The sequence below is a fragment of the Mesoplodon mirus genome (genome assembly GCF_964341445.2).
Source record: "Mesoplodon mirus genome assembly, chromosome: 1".
Classification (NCBI taxonomy): domain Eukaryota; kingdom Metazoa; phylum Chordata; class Mammalia; order Artiodactyla; family Ziphiidae; genus Mesoplodon; species Mesoplodon mirus.
This window is the reverse complement of record NC_138976.1, coordinates 57,321,849-57,344,728: the sequence shown is the minus strand read 5'-3', so window position 1 is coordinate 57,344,728 and position 22,880 is coordinate 57,321,849. Positions and strand designations below refer to the sequence as shown.

The window sequence follows — 22,880 nt, the reverse complement described above, 5'->3', positions numbered from 1 at the left end:
CTGCCTGAGTTTTAAAATTTTAATCAAATATCTGTAAGTGAAGAAATCATCCATTGTAGTTGGAATTGAACTTAAGAAGATATTTGAATATCCTTAAAAACAGATCTTGAGATGGCTTAAGAATACGTGGTTTAAGGGAATTGGGTCAAGCTGACAGTAACATTTTTGTTAGTTTTATTTTAGCATTTAACAGCCTCTTAAAAATCTGAAATGACTTTTTAAACAAAAGTTTTAAGTTATTATTTTAAATAATAAAATTATTCACCTACCTCATTTAGAAGTTTGTAAGGTGATTTGAGAGTGTTTGATTTATGTATGCTAACATCCCAATTTTCTGAGTGGTGATACTCAGATACTCAGTTTCAGCAAGACTGGAAAACTATGAGAACTGTGAATACCTGGATTTAGAAATGTTCTAGCATTATCTTACCCTTCTTGGTTTCAGAGAATGGCTATTCAACAATGTTTGTAGCTAACCTGGAGTGAATTTTGTGTGTATTTGTGCATGAGGGAGAACGACAAAGCTTTGCTTCTTTGGTTAACCAAAATAAAGTAAAAAAGCAGTTGTGTGAGGCAGGCTGGATCTTCTTCAACAACAGTTTATATTAGTTTAAATAATTTCTTTTGAGGGGTGATGATTTATCAGATCTTAACTGCTAGGAGTGTTCTTGTTCTTAAGTTTCCTTATAATGAAAGACAGTACTCTTTACTAACGGCGTCATATGAGCTGGGATTTTGTTAGGCATTGACTTTTGTATTTGCTTCACAGGTGGTTTGTATTCGCTCCACTTGGAATGCTCTTTCCCCAAAGCTGAGTTGTGACATGAGACCTCTCATTTTGAAGACCCTCAGTGAACTGTTTTCTCTGGTTCCTTCCTTAACAGTCAATACAGCTGAATATGAGGTATGCATTCAGAGCTCAATAAATTGTCTGTTTCTACATTGGGAAGACATGTGCTTTATCATAACTTTTGGAAAAAAATATTCGTAATCTTTTGTTTGCCAAAAATCATTTAGCACTTTTTGTTCTGTGAACATGTTGATATCTTTATGGACTCCTAGGAGTAGGAGGATATCCACCCTTATCAGTCCTCTGTCTTTGAGATTTATTTACATGAAGGATGCCAAGTTTTTATTATGAAAGTATAGTCAAGATTTTTAAAAGCCCATATGTTAAAATAGTGTTTCTAAAATAATAGAATTCACGAGGCCAACAGTTTAAATGCATTTTGTTGGTGTTTTAAATTCTAAAAAGTGTTAACAAAGGCTTTAGTAAGGCAGGGCAGACGTCTGAGTAGTATAGACATAGTGTCATTTGTGGTTTTTTTCTAGCTTAGGCATAGAGATTTGATTTTTTATGTGTTAGTTTACATTTTCTATATATAACTTTGCTTTTCATGTATACTCTTCAATGAAGACGATTGTAAAATCAACCTGTCCTAGGAGAGGAAAATAATTTTATGAACTAGGCAGTGTTTGTCATTGTAATGAATTGAAACACTTGGTGGAAGATGTTTTGCTGTAAGATTCACGTATTTCTGTTTAACATTTTCTTTGTTATCTCTTCTTTGAATGACATGAGAGGGTGGCAGATCCATTTATATCTCCACTTTTGTAGCCATATCCCCTTTCAAGCTCACCTTTTTATTGACTTTTCCTTCAAAGAGCCTCAATTGATTTCCACTTGAAGTCTTGGTGAACCTTTAGTTTGATTTAGTGCTTCACAGACTTTGATAAACTGGCCCTCTGTAAGATTCCAAGAATAGTCCCTTACTTGTTTTAGATCACATGATAAGACAGGATTGTAGGATAATACTTCTAATCATTCTAAATGCTACACAGTGAATAAAATCAAATTTGTCCTTACCAAGGACACAATACCTAGCATGGTACATAATGTGTATTCAGAACCTAGTTGTTGAATGAATGAATGAACCAATACAGGATATTGTGAGTTTATTCTCATATTTGGGCTTTTGTTTTGGGGTATTAAAAAAAGAAGCAATTCAAGACTCCTAGAGTATATAGTTCACCAACAGTCTTTTTTATGGCCACTGTTCGTGGGTACATACCCTATGTTGTCAGAAAATCTGCCAGGCTACTGATAAGGAGCCCATACTAAAACACAAAATAAGGACTTTGTATGCAGTGATATGTATATTTATTTTCTGTCTTCAAGGGCTGAACTCATATACCTTTTATTGCTTATACTTTCAGTTTTTATTACATTGAATTTATGAAGTGGCTTGTGTGTTTTTTATGTTTGCTTACATTGGTAAGCTGTAAGTTGTCTTTTGGACTATTTTTTTTTCCTTTAAGTTTTACATTCCTTTTCAGTGACATTTTATTTTGGTTTATCTTCATGCTTATAATAACATTAGGATTCCTCTGTTGTTCAGATAGATGGCTTTGGGACAATTTTATCCATCAGTTTCCTCCTAGTAGGGAGATTTCTTCAGTGACCAGAGCCCACCTGGCAGCAGAAGTAAAGAAACGTAGAGAAGACCCCTCTCCAATCTGTCGCTCTGTATCTCTTTCTCTCTCGGTCTCTCCCTTTCTCCCCACCTCCGCCACTTTCTCCCTCCTTCCCTTCCTTTCTCCCTCCCTCCTCCTTTCTCTTCCTGTGTGTGTTTAAATAATTTGTTTTCTCTTAACTGCTTAGAGTTTGTTTGTATATAAGCCCTAGTTGAATAGAGTTTTCCCAAAACATTTCTTAGGTCATTACTATCCCTAGTCACCTCAAATACCTTGTGTTTACCAAAAGTGAAGTCCAGTTTCTTTATATGGAGCCAATAAGGTCTTTTAGAATTGGCCTCATTCTGCTTTTCTGCCTCCTGCACTCCAGGAAGACCAAACCATTGTAGATTCCTTCTCCGCTTCTAAATTTTTCCATTGCTTTTCCTTTGTTCATGTTGTTCTCTCTGTCTAGAATTACTTTCTTTTTCACCTCTAATTTTAAAGTCTATTTTAGGAAATAAAGAATTGGTTTAAGTTATCCCATCCTTTGAGAATTTTTCTTCCAATGGGAGTCTATTGCTCCCAAAGTTCTTTATCTATACTGTCTTAAGAACATTTATTTCTATTTTATACTACAGGTATATGTATACATATATTTTCTCCATTAAAATATAAGCTTGTTGAAAATAGAGTCCATGTTTCAATTTGTATATTTTCTGAATTACTTTGCAAAGTGCTTGATCATTCATTGATTGACTCAGAATATATTTATTAGAACTGTGCTAGGCCTTAGAGATACTAATAAACAATAATAGACACTATTTTAAGTAGTTATTATATTCCCCAGCGCTCTTCCAGTTACTTTATATCAATTAGTTCTAATATCTGATAGGAAGTTATTATTTTTCATTTTATAGCAAAAGAATCTGAGGTTTTAAGAGGTCTATCCATTCATTAAACAAATATTTATTGAGTATCTGCTACATGCAAGACAAGTAACTGAACCAACACTGTAGTTTCTAAGTGAAAGCTGTTTTCTAAACCCAGGACTTTCTGGCTCCAAGGCTATATTTTTCCATTATACCATGTTGTCAGTCCCTGCCTTCTGAAAGCTCAAAAGTTGGTAAAGGATATAGACATAAGCAATAATAATTATAATAACATTTGATAAGTACAGTTACTCAAAGAGCTATGAGAGTGTGGTTGTGGAAGTGACAAGCATTCTTAGGAGAAATCTAAGGAAACCTTATTTAGTTGGTGCTATTAGGCTAGGATCGTGAAGAATTAATAAAATGTTGCTTTTCATTGATGTTTTTAAGAGAATATGCAAACACAAGGAGGTATAGAAGAACCTCATATGATTTAGCAGGGCAAGAAGTTAGATGTGGCTGAAATTAAGAAGACATTGGGGCTTCCCTGATGGCTCAGTGGTTGAGAGTCTGCCTGCCGATGCAGGGGACACGGGTTCTTGCCCCGGTCCGGGAAGATCCCACATGCTGCGGAGCGGCTGGGCCCGTGAGCCATGGCCGCTGAGCCTGCGTGTCTGGAGCCTGTGCTCCGCAATGGGAGAGGCCACAGCAGTGAGAGGCCCGCGTACCGCAAAAAAAAAAAAAAAAAAAGACATTTAATGTTGGAAGATAAATGGCTTTTTATGCTCAATTATTTATTAAATATTTGTCATTTGAGGAACTGGGCTTTATATTCTTTATGTACTGGCCTTTGAAATGAGAAAGACAGCCACTGCTTTAAGGAGTGTACAAGCTAGTAGGGAGTTGATCACATACACAGATAATCACATTAGATGCTAAATTGTGCCATGTGCCGTATGGCCGCTTAGAGAAGGGAGAGCTCTCTTCTGGGTAGGGGGTTAGGAATAGAGGCATGAAAAAGGAAAGTGACATTTGTACTAAGACTAGAGAGATCAGTAAGAAATGGTTAGGTTTCTAAATTCAATAATCTTAAAATCTCACCTTGTTTAACATATTCATATGTTTAGATGATGAGTCTGTTTCTGAGTATTTTCATTTTATGAATGATGGATAAGTACAGATTAAGTCAGTTACTAGTGGTATAATTTTTAAAGTGATTTAATTTCCACATTTGCTACTTTAGATTGTTTACTCTCAATTTTATCTTTGTCTTAAAATTTTATTCTGTTGTTTGTTGATTTTTCAGAATTTTAAAGTTCAAGTCCTCAGCTTCCTCTGGAACCACACTCAAAACAAGGTACTGTCACAAGGGCATCAGTGAAACAGAACCAAGCTTGGGAAAGAACTGTGAAATAAGACTCTTAGGATAAAAATATAACTCCCTTGAAATGATGCCTTCTTGATTTTAAAAGAATTGTGACTGTTAATAAATTTAGGTTTTAAAAATTATTCTTAATTTATGCCAGTTAATACATTTTCACCATAAAATGTACTTGTTACTTTGTGACACTGACAGATATGAAGAGGGAATGTTGCCATTGTCTCTCCTTTTAAAGGTCCTTCCTCAAGTAATTGGAAATATTTAATGAATAAAATGAAGGTATTTAATGGCATGCATTTAAATGGGGAGGAGGGAGTCAGATTTCTAGTTTCTGGCTTGGGTAACTGCATGAGTAATGAGACTGTTAAATTATTTATGTTGAGAGTGTTTTATATATTAAAAACTTATTTTTTGTAAAAAAAATAAAAAATAAAGGTCCTTCCTCTTTCCTGCTTTGCCCCTCCCCCACTGATAAGCACATCAAACAAAAACTCCGCTCCATTTTTTGTTTGTTTTTTGTTTTGTTTTTTTTTGCGGTACGCGGGCCTCTCATTGTTGTGGCCTCTCCCATTGCGGAGCACAGGCTCCGGACACGCAGGCTCAGCGGCCATGGCTCACGGGCCCAGCCGCTCCGCGGCATGTGGGATCTTCCTGGACCGGGGCACGAACCCGTGTCCCCTGCATCGGCAGGCGGACTCTCAACCGCTGCGCCACCAGGGAAGCCCTGTTTTTGGTTTTTTAAAAATTTTTATTGGAGTATAGCTGATTTATGATGTTGTGTTAGTTTCAAGTGTACAGCAAAGTGAATCAGTTATACATATACATATATATACTCTTTTTTAGATTCTTTTCCCATATAGGCCCTTACAGAGTACTGAGTAGAGTTCCCTGTGCTGTACAGTAGGTCCTTATTAGTTATCTATTTTATATATAGTGGTGTATATACTCTCCATTTTTCGAATGTCATTTCCAATCAAGGAGTATAGAGCAGGGGGTGTTGGTGATGTTCCACCTGGCTCATGAGTGAAAAAGCTTAGATTCCAGAAGGCCAGCTCTCCTGGGGAGTAGCCGGAGACTCAGAGTCCAGTTTCAGGCCTATCAAACTCTATACCCTCGTACTCCTTCCGCTAAACCGTACCACCTCATGGGGACTTGAGCAATTAGGAGTTATTTTATGTTTAATGTCCCAACTAGGATAGAAATGTGGTTTTTCTGATGCCTCTGTCCAGTGCTGTTTCCCCTCTATTTTTAATTGGGATGTACTAAGCAAGGCTTGAATACCATTTCCAAAGCACTGACTATAGAACTTTGAGGTTGGTCAGGGAAGCTTTTCTTTCTGCCTCCAGAGTTGATGTTTAATATATGTTGTTTCTTTTGTTTATCTTACTTTTACTCTATCTAGGACCCAGTTGTAGCAAATGCTGCATATAAATCTCTGTCACACTTCGGTGCCAGGGAGCACACCATTCTTCATCTGCCTGAAAAGGTAGGTTTTTCTGCTTTCTTACCAGTATCTCTTTACTGCTACATTTTATAACTTTACTTATATCCCCTGCTTAGGGAATTCTTACCTGTAACTCTAGATATGTTGTCCATAAAAGATAAGAATTTATATTTATAATTTGTTTAATCTGTAGTAGATTGTAGAGGTCTTAGACTTCACAGATAATGAACTGAAAGAGATAGAAGGTGGAAATGAAATCTCTATAAGGTGACTTGGTGTATGACTGCATTGCCCTGTGCCCAGGGCAAGGTCTGCGTCACTATAGGAACCACCCTACCCAGTTAGTGCACTGTCTTGAACTTCACATCCAAGCACGGCCTGCACAGAGTGAGGTTTTCTACCACCTGGGCAGCCAGAGATCTTTCTTGGTGATACAGAATTGAAGTGCCGTCTGAAAAAAATCTGCTATTTATTCGTTTACTTTGAAATGATATATAGGTTAGACCCAGAGAACTGGATGAAGAAAGTATCACTCTCTTTTAAGGGTTAACACACTGTGTGATATTATCTTAGTTTTTAGACTAAACTAAAAACATACAACCTTTTCTACTACCTACCTAGTATAACCAGCTTTAAATTCTCAGGTTATATTAAGGAGTTAAGTGTATGATTTCCTTCTTTAAAAAAAATATTTATTTATTTATTTATTTAATGGCTGCATTGAGTCTTTATTGCTGTGCGCGGGCTTTCTCTAGTTGTGGCTAGCGTGGGCTACTGTTTGTTACAGTGCACAGGGCTTCTCATCATGGCGTTTCTCTTGTGGCGGAGCACAGGCTCTAGACACGAGGGCTCAGTAGTTGTGGCTTGCGGGCTCTAGAGTGTAGGCTCAGTAGTTGTGGCGCATGGGCTTAGTTGCTCCACAGCATGTGGGATCTTCCTGGACCAGAGCTCGAACCTGTGTTCCCTGCATTGGCAGGCAGATACTTAACCACTGCACCACCAGGGAAGTTCCTAAGTGTATGATTTCACATTTAGTGTTACTGCTGATTCAAAGGCATACAAATGGTTATTTAATGCCGTTACAGTGTAAGGAAGACATTGTGTTAGAAGTTATGCGTAACATTACCCAGAATCTGCCCTTGAGGTGAAGTGGCAAGTTTTATTGTGAATTTCTTGGGATCCTCAGGCATTAAAATGAGTTGACTTTTTCTTCTGGGTTGAGCTTATACAGAGATTAGATGCCAGTAGGAACCAGGCAAACTTCTGTTTATTGAATTGAATTGGAGGGACTGAAGATAGGCTCTTGTAAAACCAAATCCTAAGTGAGGCAGGATTTCCCGTGTCACTGAGAACTCGAAGACAGATCGGCCAGCTTGTGCAGTTATCACAAACAGGAAGCCTTAACAAAAGATGTCCTATGACTCGTAAAATTTTAAAACTGGGATTTCAGACTACACCATGGTGACTAGCAATACCCATAGCTTCTGAAGAAAAGGGAGAGAAAGGTAAAGAAAAAGGAAAAAATTTCATGTAAATTTGGTATGTAAACTCCTACCAATAGATTACCTACACTATCTGGAAAGATACTTTTTCTTATTTTATATATATACATATATATATATCTTTTGGCTGCACTGGGTCTTAGTTGCGGCACGTGGGATCTTCATTGCCGCGTGCGGGATCTTTGTAGTGGCACGTGGGTTCTTAGTTGTGGCATGCATGCAGGATCTAGTTCCCTGACCAGGGATCGAACCCTGACCCTCTGCACTGGGAGTGCAGAGTCTTAACCACTGGGTCACCAGGGAAGTCCCTATATTATTTTAAATAAGCAATTGGTAATTTAGATCACAACATAGTGATTACCTTTATTTTTAACTATTATTACTGAAACATTCCAGCTGGAATGATAGCTTTTATTAAATAACTCCCATATACCCTTGACTGTTTAGTCTCTACCTTTTTAAATATTGTTATGTTTCTATTTTATCATACTTGAGGGGTTTGTTTAGTTTCTGGTTGTGTTTCTTAGAGTTATTACTCAGCTAAGTGCTGTACGCAGTCAAATATTAGATACTTTCTTAATCTAACTCTTCTATATCCTCTGATCCCTGAATAACCATAAATAGCTCTTTATACCTTCCAACATAGAGGGTAGTGATGTACTATATATGCTTGAGTTTTCACCAGCAGAACGTGAAGAGCTGTAAAGGAAGTCTCTAAGACTTATTTTAGCCATGCTTTTCAACCTTTTTTCTGCCCTAACCCCCTTCTAGGATGTGATTCCCTCTCATATGTAACAGAGGTTCACTACCGTGGATATTCTTAACTGAGATTAAGATGAGAGGACATATGGTTTAAGAGTCCACCCCACTTCAACCCCCAGTTTCTGATATAGAGGACCTTCCTCCGCATGGAGAATCATTACTTACAGGACCACACCATGCATTGTTCTTCTTCTTTTTATTAATTACTGATTTTCAGTTTGGCTGTTTTAATATCTAAGAACTAAAAGTCCAGAAAATGGTCAGTATGTTCATATTCCAAACAAGTCCCTGAAGGCTAAGGGTGCAACCCAGTCAGATCCCACCTCTGTTTTGTAGATAGTGGCAGTGATGTGAAACTGTGGCTCACTTTCTACAAAAGCATACTTACAACTGTTTCAAAAGTCTCTGCCAGGTAGGGACTCCTCTAGTGTAAAATCTAAGATTGCTCCTTGTTGTCAGAGTTTACTCACTCTGCACCAAGGGCAGTTCGGTTTACTCACAAAACTGAAGGCTACTTGTATGCCTTTCCAGTGAAAGGTGTACAGGTTCTCTTTTTCTATTTGTGGAAACTTGTGAAATAATCTTTTAACAGAACATATGGTGAATTTCAAGTAGAATTTTTTTAAAAGATACAGTTTTTTAAAAAGAAAAAAAAATTTTTTAAGATATTATCCACATCGTTACTTTTGTGGATTATAATTCAACTACTTTTGTAAGTACACCTTTAAATTTATTAAAGAAAGATTTCTTGTTCATTGCTGCATCAACTTAAACTGTGAAACTTGTTGAAAGAAAGCTAACAGGCTGGTAAAACAGAAGGCATTAAAGGAGTGACAGACATCAGAAGGAAGATTTAGGGTTAAACGAAACAGTACCATCTAAGGTAAGATGCAAATGTCAATGGAAAGTAGAGCTGAATGAGATATCGTGTGAGTCAGGGATTTGAATAGCAGATTCATTAACTCATCTTTCTTGTCACTGGTTTGTTATTAGGAAGTTTTGTGGGATTGTTGATGATAGACACTTAACACTTGCATTGGTTTAGTGATTATTTATTGGACATATACTAAGTGCTAGGCTGTCTTATGAGCTGGGAATGTTGAATGAAACCATGTGTGAGGTGAACGTGATAACCACTACACTACGGAAATAAGGCCAGTGAATGAATCCATGTGTTTGTTGGTTTGTAAAAATATTATCGTTAATCACTTGAAACATGCAAGTCTAAAGTTGGTCAAAAAATTTTGGGGGGGGGCTTCTTTGAAGACCTGTTGATTTCAGTGTCAAAAAATAGACATGAATAATTTTTCCCTTTTAGTTTGTATTTCTTTGTCTTTTTAGCTATTTATCCTTCTCCTTTGCCTTCTTTAGTGCCCCCTGACACCCCCAAAATGAAACAAAACAGAAAAACCAACCAAAAAAGCTATAAAGAATTGTTTTTTCTGGTAAAACAGTCAGTAATGGATAAACATTTAGGTTGACTCTTCTCTCTGACTTGGGTTCTTTAAAAAATACTTGGCTGCTTAAAAATTAAACTTTTTATTGTAGAGCTCTTAAGATAGGGTTGTTGATTTCTGGAGTTAATTTGAGAAGTGAGTAATATAAAAGAACTTATTATGCACCCTGGGTTGGTATTAATGTGGTGTAACCTGTTCCGCTTTGATTTAAGCGAATGTTATTGCTTTCATCAGAAGCTGTTTCTCTTTTTAAATGAATTTATGCAGATACTTAATGAGTTCCAAATAAATCCTCTGTTTATGCACAAACTCCTGGATTTTCTTAGGTTGCACACACAGAAACGTGGTTGAAAGGTTATCTGGCTCAGAAAATGTATTTAAGTAAGGCATTCTGTAGGATAAGCTTTCCAATATTCAACTTAAAGCAGATTTTAAAAGTAATGTATCATTTTATATTTGGCTCTCCCTTTAAGTTTCTTCAACAAAGCTTAGCTATAATTGGAAGGGTGTAGTTGGTGTGTGTATGTGCATGCATGTGTGTGTGTGTGTGTGTGTGTTCTAAATAGACAGTTTTTTCCTGGATGTTTGAGTAGCTAATGTAATATAGTTAGCAACATTTTATAATTTTAACAGGTATTTTTTCACATGACTTCCCTTGATTTTCCTTAGTAGTACTCATGTTGATCTTATTCACTTGTTGCATACAAACAAAGGGAAAAGCCTGGGACTAGCATACGGAAGCTGGAACAATTACTTCTTTAAGAGATGAGCAGAGGAGTAGGGAAATGCCATGAAACCAAAGTCTAACAATAAGTGCTACTTAGTTTAGGAGAATCAGCTCACCTTTGAAGAAACAAAATTGAAGGTGTAATCATACCATTATAAATAGACAGAGTATATCATCTATACTTAAATTACAGTACATTGGGGCTTCCCTGGTGGCGCAGTGGTTAAGAATCCTCCTGCCAACGCAGGGACATGGGTTCTAGCCCTGGTCCTGGAAGATCCCACATGCCGCGGAGCAACTTAAGCCCCTGCACCACAACTACTGAGCCTGTGCTCTAGAGCCCATGAGCCACAACTACTGAAGCCCACGTGCCTAGAGCCCGTGCTCCCCAGCAAGAGAAACCATGGCAATGAGAAGTCCACGCACTACAACGAAGAGTAGCCCCCGCTCACTGCAACTAGAGAAAACCCATGAGCAGCAACGAAGACCCAACGCAGCCAAAAATAAATAAATAAAATAAAATAAAATTACAGTACATCTCTAGTGTCTTTGTTAACATACATGTGTATGTAAGATGCAGACATATGTTATTTATCACACAGCAGATAAATTAATATAGGGATGCAGTTATGTGAATGCAAAATTAGACAAGATGGATGAACAGATCTTTTTTTTTTAAATCCCCAACCTAGTAGGTCTTCTTTAGTGGCTCTTGGAAATATTGATGGCCTGGGTGCTGTGACTCATTGAGCATTTAAACTGGATAGGCTAAAATGTGTGCAAAAAAGATCAGATTCATTTTATACTACATGGTTCTGGAATTGGGAGTACTGGTCACTTGGCCTAGTTCATCCATCAGCTGAGGTCCCTCTGAAGGTGGTGGCAGCTTCTGCCTCTATTTCCTACACTTCCACTTGTGCCGCTGCCTCTTCTGCAGCCCCTCCTCCAACCCACACTCCCCTCCCCTTTCCTCTCTTTCCTATTGCCTCCCTTCCTCCCTTCCTCCTTCCTTTCTTTTTTAAATAACTTTACTGAGATATAATCCACATTCCATACAATTCACCCAGTTAGAGCATGCAATTCAAGTGGTTTTAGTGTATTCAGAGAACTGTGCAACTAATCACAGAGCTGCCACAATCTAATTTTAGATCGTCTTGTTAGCAATCAATCCCCATTACCCCTTTCTTTCCCCCCAGCGCTAAGCAACCTTTAATCTACTTTCTCGCTCTTGCCTTCCAAGATGGCCCACACTCTGTCTATGGAGTGTGTATCTCCCTGAACAAACCTTCTTTCACTTTACTATGTCTTGCTCTTGAATTCTTGCCTGCACAAAGCCAAGAACCCACACTTGACGGCCATCCCAGGGACTCAGACATGACTTGGGATGTGACCATCCTCTCGCACCCCACTCTCTTTCCTGCAACATCTTTTCTGGCACCCAATGCGGGGCCTCAAAGGCCATAATCTCGATCTGCCTACTGGGCTACAGCTGCCCTCTGAAGGGTGGCTGGGACTTATCCTGAGCCATGTAGATTCAAGTAGCCCGTTAAGTGGCAGCTGACGTCGCCTGCAGGATCTGGCAGAGACCAGTTCTCTGGCCGTGAAGAAGCGCACTGAGGCCAAGGCTTTTCCCCCTCAGTCTTTCTCATTCTCCTATTGCTCTATCTCTTTGGACTTGATAAGATCCACCCAGAGGACCACCAAACATCCAAATTAAGACTGCGCGGCAAGTAATTGGCAAATTGGTTGGGTCTAAAGAACTCCTGCCAGGGGGCTTATCTGGTGGCGCAGTGGTTGAGAATCTGCCTGCCAATGCAGTCATGGGTTCGAGCCCTGGTCTGGGAGGATCCCACATGCCGCGGAGCAACTAGGCCCGTGAGCCACAACTACTGAGCCTGCGCGTCTGGAGCCTGTGTTCCGCAACAGGAAAGGCCGCGATAGTGAGAGGCCCGCGCACCACGATGAAGAGTGGCCCCCGCTTGCTGCAACTAGAGAAAGTCCTCGCACAGAAACGAAGAACCAGCACAGCCAAAAATAAATAAAAGAAAAAGAAAAAAAAAATCTACTTTCTGTCTCTGTAAATTTACCTGTCCTGAACCTTTCCTATAATGAAATCATATAGCATGTGTTCTTTCGTGACTGGCTTCCTTCACTTAGCATAATGTTTCCCAAGTTCATTCATGTGGAACACATATCTGCACTTCATACCTTTTTATGATTGAATAATCTTCCATCGTGTAAGTGTGCCGTATTTTGTTTATATGCTCATGGACATTGGAGTTGCTTCCATTTTTGCTATTACAACTAATGTATTCACATTCGTGTGCAAGTTTTGTGTGATCGTTTGTTTTCACTTCTCTTGGTCATATACATGGGAGTGGAATTGCTGGGCCATACAGTAACTCTGCATTTCACTTTTTGAGAAACTGCCAAACCGTTTTCCAAAGGGGCTGCACCGTTTTACCTTCCCACGAACAGTGTGTGAGCGTTCTGATTTCTCCACATCCTCACCATCCCTATGAGTTTTCATATTAGCTTAAGTGTTTACCGCTGGCTTCCACCTCCCCGAGTCTCCTATCACTTGTGAATGTGACATGTAGCAGAGCTTCCCAGTGCTCTGATGCTCTGGTGCGGTATCTGGTGTTATTCATGTAGTCTCCAGCTGTAAGCATTGTTGTCTGTTTCCCCCCATATGCTGTTCAAATATTATTTTCAATTTGTACTATGATGTGTAAAAAGTCAGGAAGTAAGGTAAACAGACCCAGAACCAACTCCTTTTTTTTTGAAACTTTTTAGGCAACTAGGACTAGTTAAAATCTCTAAGATACCTCTTGATGATACCAAATGTGGCAAATTCCAAGTATATACACAGACCAGAGACACTCAGAAAACCCTGCTTGTCAGAACCAAAAGGTTTGCAAAGGTGCCAGGGTTTCTCTGGTGTGCGCTGATATCAACAAATGCAGGCATGCCCTCTGCGGAGCATGCATCATTGTTATCTCTGTAATTATGGCTGGCTCAGTCCTCTGAGAATTGGATCCTCAAGACTGAATCAGAATTAAATCTTGTCTTGGAAAGTGCTTGGTGGTCAGGTTGCTTTCACTCCTTCACTAGTGAAAAGAACACTAGTTATGATTGAAAGGCTTCATCGGAGTTGGGGTTATTATACTTGAGAAGCATTTTATCTCTGTTTGCTTTTATCCCCCTGCAAGAATCCTGACTCAGTGCAGTTCCTAAACGGAACAGTACTTTGGGGACCTATGAAAAAGGCAGTCTGCAGGAATTGTTAATTATTTCTAAAAATAACTCCGGGAGACAGGCTAATGGTAATGACTGGGTTCTGGCACTTTATGGTTATAGCAACCACATTTATATATTTTGATTTCCTCCCCTAATGCTTAATTATCTCCATGTGGGCATTATCATGGTGTGTCATTGAAAGTATTAAAAATTTAATTAATTGCTTGACAGTTATAGCTTGTGGAAACTACAATAGTGGTAATCTTTTCACATTTTTAATTTTTGGTTCAAATAAACCTAACTAATCACAGAGTAACCACAAAATCTTCAAATGGCAAATTAGACACTATAAAGTATAGCTACCAACTGCAGATTTTAGTGTTTTTATATTCCATAGCAACAAACTGCCGAGTCTAAAAAAAAAAGTCAGCTAAAGCATTCTGTGTCTTCCTGATCTCTACTATGTATATTCTACTAGAAGATTTTAAGCTTTGTCATAGAAATATGGCTGAAATCACAAATTTTAAACAAATGTATTCAGACAAGGCAAATATTTAATTATAAGCTACAGAAGTTCAATATATTGAATGTGTGTTTGCATTTTATTGTCAGATGGTGTAAAAGTTTATTAGTTTTCTATAGTAATCATTGCTTAGGCTGGTTTATGGTGATTTTCTGACTATATTGCCATTAGTTCTTTACATGGATCTGGGAGTGTATCTAATAAGATGATTAGAGTTTACCATTTAGTTAATCTGAAAATGAATCGATTTTAAAAATTAATTTTAATGGTCTTTTGACATTGTAGAGCAATGAGTCTAACTTAATTTTTTAAAGGAAAAGATTTTACATAATATTTTAGTATCACCTTCTCTATCATTTCAGGTAAGACCAGAAATCCAGATTCCTGATGATCTAGATGAAGATGATGAGGAGGGTGATGAAAAGGATGTGGATCTTTCCATTCCTGGTTCTTGCTATCTCAAACTGTTGTCACTCACTGCTCCTTCCGTTTTACCAGGTGACTCCTATTTTGTGTCAGGGAAGCTAGCATTTTTTTTAGTGATTTTAACTGTCTGATTAATTGTGCTCTTTTGTGATGAACACATATTATAGCTTACTTTAATCTTAAATACTTATTTTCTATGTGTCGTATAGGGACTGCTTGAGGTAGTATGGTGTTCAAAACACTGAAAAATGTTAGACTCAAGTAAAAATAAACTGGAGAACTAGTTTAAACAACCATTTTCACTGAAAAATTTAAATTCATCTCAAAAGTTAAATTTATTCTACAAGACAAATTTGCAGTGAGACTTTACGTCACTGATTCAAATGGTTCTTTAGCTTATTTATATATAAGATAAGTGAAAAGATCATTAGAATCTTCAAAAATTTCCTAGGTAGTTTCATCATTAGAAATATATTCTTCCTAAAGAAATGGTGGTACTAGTATTTGAGAGCTATACAGTAATGCTTTTAAAAAATAGATTAACTTGTATGGTCGTTCAGCATTTTTTTTTCAACTTTGATATAAAGCGTACAGGACCTTGACATTTTAAAAAATTATTCTAATTATACCTAATTATTCTAATTCAATAGTAGCCAACATTTTCCCAAGCATGCATCTATTACCTTATTCTGTCCCAAATCTACCCTGAATGTTCATGGATGTAAAAATTTAATTTCTGAAAATTAAGTTCAATAAACACAAGAAATATCATCTTTATCTTCTCAGTCATAATCTCAGTAGCCTGTAATGTTAGAAGTTTTTATCCTTGGTTTCATCCCACATGGAGATTCCTGAGGAATTCAGCCAAGTATATAGTAGTATTTCTTGCTAGACAAAGCTCCTGTCCCAAATTCCTGCCTCATTTCATTAGAGAAAACTGAACGGTACAACTTAGACAGAGTTCACATTTTCTTTTCTCCTGATGTCCAGAACAAGCCTTAAGGACTTGTTCCCTTTTTCTGTCTCCTGTTTGTCCCCACTTCCTACCTGAAGGCTCTTCAGAGTCTAGGACCTCCCCTGCAGTTAATAGTAAGTCCAAGGAAGAAAAAAGCCATCAGTTATCCAAAGGTCCTCCTGTATCCCAGAATAACCTTAGAGTTCAAAGTCCTCTTGGGCTTTTGCATTCATGGTATTTTACTTTCATTTAAACTACTCTCAGGGCTGGCATTATTTGATAATTCTTAATTCTCTGAAGAGCTTGACAAGTAGACAAATTTTCATTCCTGGCTTAGTCTTCATGCAGATGTGTACTTATCTCTTGACATGTATCAGCTTTTACCAGAATAGGATGTCTTCTGAGAAAGCATGAAATTCTTTCCTCACAAATGCATGATTCTTAGGTCCATTCTGAAAAGTCTATACTCCTCCCAAGCTTGAAGCAGTCAAACATGTGCATGTACATACAGGAATTGAAATGTATGACCTGCAGTTGGATATTACTCACACTTTTCATTTAGATGATGTGTTGATCAGGGTCTTCGCAGGAAATTCAGAGAGAGTAAGTGAGAGTTTAATAAAGGGACTGCTTAAAGGTGTGTTGTCAAGGTTAAAGGAAATTCACAAGCAATAGTGAATCATCTAAAAACGGTTAATGTCCCTCAGCCTGAAGAGGTAAGGGAAGGGAGCAGTTAGGAGAATAAGAGAGAGCTTCTGTGTCATAAGAAGCTCCTAAGTGGAGCAAGGCCCTTCAAAAGAGGGATGCAGACAACCTGGGGCAGTCCTGCAGGAGGGTGTCTGGGGAGTACATGCCCTCACCTCTGTTTGCACCCTGTGATCTCCTGCCAGTGTCTCCCATTGGATGAAGCCAACTAAAAGCCAGAGGACAAGGGAGTCTGATGATGCAGTTGTGAAAGGTTATTCTTCCCGGGGCGCAGAGTAGGGTTGAGAGGGTGGATCTGGAGGCGTAAATAGAAAACATACTACACAGGTGTTCTCTGGGCTTTGAATGGAGAAGCTCTGTTGCACCTAGGAAAGTTCTATATAGGAATGACAGAACTGGGTACATAATTCATGTTCCAGTGAGTACTTCTGCCTTTAATTTTTTTTTTTTTTTTTTTTTTTTTTTTTTTTGGCGGTACGCGGGCCTCTCACTGTTGTGGCCTCTCCCGTTGTGGAGCACAGGCTCCGGACACTCAGGCTCAGCGGCCTGGCTCATGGGCCCAGCCGCTCCGTGGCAGGTGGGATCCTCCTGGACCGGGGCACGAACCCGTGTCCCCTGCAACGGCAGGCGGACTCGCAACCACTGCGCCACCAGGGAAGCCCCTTCTGCCTTTAATTTAATCATGGTCATTTAAAGGAGACTTTTAGACCTGTTCAGAATGAAATTCTAGTTTAGGTAGACAGACTCTTGCTTTTTGTTCCTATAATAAGAGTCACCTGTGGTGGTTTCCTTTTTTATTTTCCATATGATTTGTTTAGCTTTAATTTTTGTTGTTTTTGTTTCTGCATTGGGCAACCTCTAGTGGTCCTTAGGAAAATAACACTTGAATATAAACCTATAGTGCTAATCAGGTATTTTGTTTGGATACCCTATTGTCTTCTGATCCCACATTACTGCATTACCTTATAATAAGTGAAGATGTCAAGCAATAAAGAGCTTGGGCTTAATTAGAAGGAACACACACAAAGAAATAATGAATTAATTTTTTAAAATAAGTGTACTGATATCACTGCAGAATGGTGGATAGTCATAAAGGGCCTCTCTGAAAATATCTAAATGACAGGAAGGCGCCAGTCATGTGGACATTGGGGATTAGTGTGTTCCAGGTGGAAGGAATGGCAAGTGCAGTGGCCTTGACTTAGATATGAACTTTGTGTTATTGAGGAATGGAAAAAAAGGCCATGTGGAAGTGTGTCTTTAACACAGCTAGGAAGGAAGGTGGGTGGTAGAGATGAGGTCACTGGGAGAGTCAGGGGCTAGGTCATAGAAGGCCTTGATCATTGTCAGACGTCTTGTCAGTTATTCTATGTACAGTGAAAAAGCATTGAAAGATGTTAGGGAAGGAAATGACATAAAACTCTAGCTTCTTTCTGGGTAGAGCATGGTTTAGAGGAGTGGTCATGAGGAGAAGAAACCAAGAACTAGTTTTTAAAGTTATCCAGGTGAGGAAGAGAGAAGATAATGACTGGGCAAGTAGCAGTGCAAATGGAGAGAAACTGATGGATTTGAGATATATATATATATATATATATATATATATATATATATTTTTTTTTTTTTTTTTTTTTTTTTTTTGCGGTATGCGGGCCTCTCACTGCTGTGGCCTCCCCCGCTGCGGAGCACAGGCTCCGGACGCGCAGGCCCAGCGGCCATGGCCCACGGGCCCAGCCGCTCCGCGGCATATGGGATCCTCCCAGACCGGGGCACGAACCCGCATCCCCCGCATCGGCAGGCGGACTCTCAACCACTGCGCCACCAGGGAGGCCCCTGAGATATATTTTTAAAGGTAGATCTAAAAGGACTTGCTACATATAAGGAGTGTGAGAAAGAGAGGAATTAAGAATGACTACGTTTTTAAGCTTGAGTTACTGGGTGCCATATTCTGGTTTGGGGAAGACTAAAAAAAGGCTGGGAATCAAGAATTGTTTTTTTACTTTGTGAAATTTGACATGAAATATAGCTAAGTTGTTGTTGCTGGTGTGTGTGTGTATGAGTTAAGAATGAATGTTTCTCTTCTAGCATACTATATTCACTCTACTTCTGGTCTCCTTTTATTTCTTTCAGCTTTGGAGGAATTTTTTACATCACTTGTGAAGCAAGAAATGGTGAATATGCCCCGTGGGGTGTATCACTCTGCATTAAAAGGAGGTGCCCGCTTAGATCAAGGAAAGACTGTAGCAGGAATCCCCAATTTTATGTTGAAAATGTATGAAACAAACAAGCAACCAGGTTTGAAACCTGGCCTTGCAGGTAAGCACAATACATAGTATCAAGGTACAGGATTTTAATGTGATGATTTAAGTTTCTCTTCCAAGTAGGGTGTAATAGGGCATGGAAAGGCATTGCTGCTGCTGCTAACGTCTAGACAGCTGAATGAATTACAAAAATGAATCACATTTTAAAGCCATCAGAGAACTGTAGAAACAAAGACATAGATAAAACAGAGAATAGACTGAAATTATGGAATGGAGAGAACATTTTATATTGTTCCCTATGGACCTGTCCCACGCCCTGGCCCCTACCCCATGGGAGATATTCACTGATTCTGGCTGTGGGCTGGGATTGGGTATTGGCCCAGGAAGAGGCCTGTTGGAGGTTAGAGAAACCAGTAAAGCTTTTAGTGGTTCCATGGGACTAGGCTGATGTGATGATTAATTTTATGTGTCATCTTCATTGGGCTAAGTGATGCTCAGATAACTGGTAAGTATTATTTCTGAGTGTGTTTCCAGAAGAGGTTAGACTTTGAATCAATAGACTGAGTAAAGAAGATCACCCTGAGCAGTGTGGGTGGGCAACATCCAATCCATTGAAGACCTGAATAGAACAAAAAGGGTGAATTTGCTCTCTTTGCTTGAGCTGGGAGATCCATCTTCTCCTGCCTTTGGACATTGGTGCTCCTGGTTCTTGGGCTTTCTGACTCAGACTGAATTGCACCACAGGCTTTCCTGGTTCTCTAGTTTGCAGACAGCAGATCATGGGACTTCTCAGCCTCAAAAATCTTGGGAGTCAATTCCCATAATAAATCTCCTCTTGCTTATCTACATATCTGTACCTATATATATATATCCTGTTGGTTATGTTTCTCTGAAGATTCTAATACAGGTCACAAACTGGAGATTTTCCTCATAAGCAATTTGATGACTTTTGAGTTTGCACTGAAAGTTAAAGAACTAGGCTGATGCTTCTGAGAGGCAGTGAAATCTCCAGTCTTGTGGTGCTTAGGAAACAAAGACTGGCTAGGAGAATGGGCCTGAAAACAAAGCACACAAGTAGTGAATTGATACTGAGATCTACAGCTCTTTTCACCTGGATGCACTTACTAATTTTGGCCTCAGATAGAGGCTGAAATTCAGGCTTGACCTTAACAAGAGGCTGGTGCAGGAGGCAGAGAAGCCAACAGAGATCATGACATTTATGTGGTAACCTGAGTGACAAGACTGGGGACTTGAGACCCTTCAAACACACAGCCTGTTTCTCCCTTAAGATATTTGTCAAATTTTGCAGCTTTGTGGGAAGTTAAAAGCTAAGCTGAAAACTTCTGAGGACAGATCCAAATCTCTGAATGTCCCATAATCTTTCTGTATTGAAGAGTCAAAGACCGATTAGACTGTCAGTTGAAAATCTTGAGGAGGCATGCCTTAGGAACAGGGTTGAAACAGAGGTAGACTGAGATTTACCAAAGCTATAGTCAAGCCTAACTCACTTAAAATCCCTCATTCACCTGAGATGATCTGTCCTTCACTCTGTCTGCCTAACAGAGGAGAAAATCCTCTGATTAAAAAAATAATAATATCATTTAGAATTTCTGTGGTTCTTTCATATACTGTCCAGTGAAAAAGTGCTAGACATATGAAAAAGGAAGAAGCTAGAAATGAAAGGAATATTTCATGGAGAAATTTCATGCCACTATTGTTCAACATAGTTTTGGAAGTCCTAGCCACGGCAATCAGAGAAGAGAAAGAAATAACAGGAATACAAATTGGAAAAGAAGTAAAACTGTCACTGTTTGCAGATGACATGTACTGTACATAGATAATCCTAAGGATGCCACCAGAAAACTACTAGAACTAATCAATGAATTCAGTAAAGTTGCAGTATACAAAATTAATGAACAGAAATCTCTAGCATTCCTACACACTAACAACGAAAGATCAGAAAGAGAAATTAAGGAAACAATCCCATTCACCATTACAACAAAAAGAGTAAAATATGTAGGAATAAACCTACTGAAGGAGGTAAAAAACCTGTACTCAGAAAACTATAAGACACTGATGAAAGAAATCAAAGATGACACAAACAAATGGAGAAATATACCATGTTCTTGGATTAGAAGAATCAATATTGTGAAAATGACTATACTACCCAAAGCAATCTACAGATTCAATGCAATCCCTATCAAATTACTAATGGCATTTTTTTTACAGAACTAGAACAAAAAATCTTAAAATTTGTATGGAGACACAAAAGACCCCGAATAGCCAAAGCAATCTTGAGGGAAAAAAATGGAACTGGAGGGGGCTTCCCTGGTGGCGCAGTGGTTGCGAGCCCGCCTGCCTGCCAATGCAGGGGACACGGGTTCATGCCCCAGTCCAGGAAGATCCCACATGCTGTGGAGCAGCTAGGCCCATGAGCCATGGCTGCTGAGCCTGCGCATCTGGAGCCTGTGCTCTGCAGTGGGAGAGGCCAGAACAGTGAGAGGCCTGCGTACCACACACACACAAAAAAAATTGAACTGGAGGAATCAGACTCCGTGACTTCACACTATACTACAAAGCTACAGTCATCAAGACAGTATGGTACTGGCACAAAAACAAATATAGATCAATGGAACAGGATAGAAAGCCCAGAGATAAACCCACACACCTATGGTCAACTAATCTATGACAAAGGAGGCAAGGATATACAGTGGAGAAAAGACATTGTCTTCAATAAGTGGTGCCGAAAAAACTGGACAGCTACATATAAAAGAATTAAATTAGAACACTCCCTAACACCATACACAAAAATAAACTCAAAATGGATTAAAGACCTAAATATAAGACCGGACACTATAAAACTCTTAGAGAAAAATATAGGAAGAATACTCTTTGACATAAATCACAGCAAGATCTTTTTTGATCCACCTCCTATAGTAATGGATATAAAAACAAAAATAAACAAATGGGACCTAATGAAACTTAAAAGCTTTTGCACAACAAAGGAAACTATAAATAAGATGAAACAACAACCATCAGAATTGGAGAAAATATTTGCAAACGAATCAACAGACAAAGGATTAATCTCCAAAATATATAAAAAGCTCATGCAGCTCAATATTAAAAAAACAAACAACCCAATAAAAAAATAGGCAGAAAACCTAAATAGACATTTCTCCAAAGAAGCCATACAGATGGCCAAGAGGCACATGAAAAGCTGCTCAACATCTCTAATTATTAGAGAAATGCAAATCAAAACTCCAATGAGGTATCAACTCACACCAGTTAGAATGGGCATCATCAGAAAATCTACAAACAACAAATGCTGGAGAGGATGTGGAGAAAAGGGAACCCTCTTGTACTGTTGGTGGGAATGTAACTTGATACAGCCACTATGGTGAACAGTATGGAGGTTCCTTAAAAAACTAAAAATAGGGCTTCCCTGATGGCACAGTGGTTGAGAGTCCGCCTGCCGATGCAGGGGACACAGGTTCGTGCCCCGGTCCGGGAAGATTCCACATGCCGCAGAGTGGCTGGGCCCGTGAGCCATGGCCGCTGAGCCTGCGCGTCTGGAGTCTGTGCTCTGCAACGGGAGAGGCCACAACAGTGAGAGGCCCGCGTACTGCAAAAAAAGAAAAAAGAAAAAAAAAAGATGATAAAGGAAGGAATAATAAAAATAGGAATAAAAATCAGTGCAATAGGAAACACAGGAAATAAAATAAGCAAAGCCAAAGGTGATTCTTTGAAAAGTTTAACGAGGACTTCCTTGGTGGCGAAGTGGTTAAGAATCTGCTTGTCAGTGCAGGGGACACGGGTTCCATCCCTGGTCTGGGAAGACCCCACACACCATGGAGCAATTAAGCCCGTGCACCACAACTACTGAGCCTGCGCTCTACAGCCTGCGAGCCATGACTACTGAGCCCGTGCGCCACAAGTACTGAAGCCCATGGGCCCTAGAGCCCACGTGCCACAACTCCTGAGCCCGCGTGCTGCAACTACTGAAGCCTGTGCTCCTAGAGTCCTTGCTCCACAATAAGAGAAGCCACTGCAATGAGAAGCCCGTGCACTACGACGAAGAGTAGCCCCCGCTCACCACAACTAGAGAAAGTCCACACACAGCAACGAAGACCCAACACAGCCAAAAATAAATAAAAATTAAAAATAAATAAATAACGCT

The 22,880-nt window shown here is 39.1% G+C and overlaps 1 protein-coding gene across 6 annotated transcripts in view; it reads left to right on the top strand.

Moving 5' to 3' along the window:
- Positions 1-22,880, top strand: part of FOCAD (focadhesin) — a 318,435-nt gene that overhangs the window by 186,502 nt on the left and 109,053 nt on the right. For all 6 annotated transcript variants that reach the window (XR_014293267.1, XM_082612332.1, XM_082612335.1 and 3 more), the window contains 5 exons: positions 770-904; positions 4,633-4,683; positions 6,110-6,193; positions 14,725-14,860; positions 18,573-18,758. Coding sequence is in view for 5 of the 6 variants with exons in the window: in XM_082612332.1 (XP_082468458.1) it covers positions 770-904; positions 4,633-4,683; positions 6,110-6,193; positions 14,725-14,860; positions 18,573-18,758 (592 nt within the window). In the remaining variant the exon portion in view is untranslated. The remainder of the gene's footprint in view (positions 1-769; positions 905-4,632; positions 4,684-6,109; positions 6,194-14,724; positions 14,861-18,572; positions 18,759-22,880) is intronic.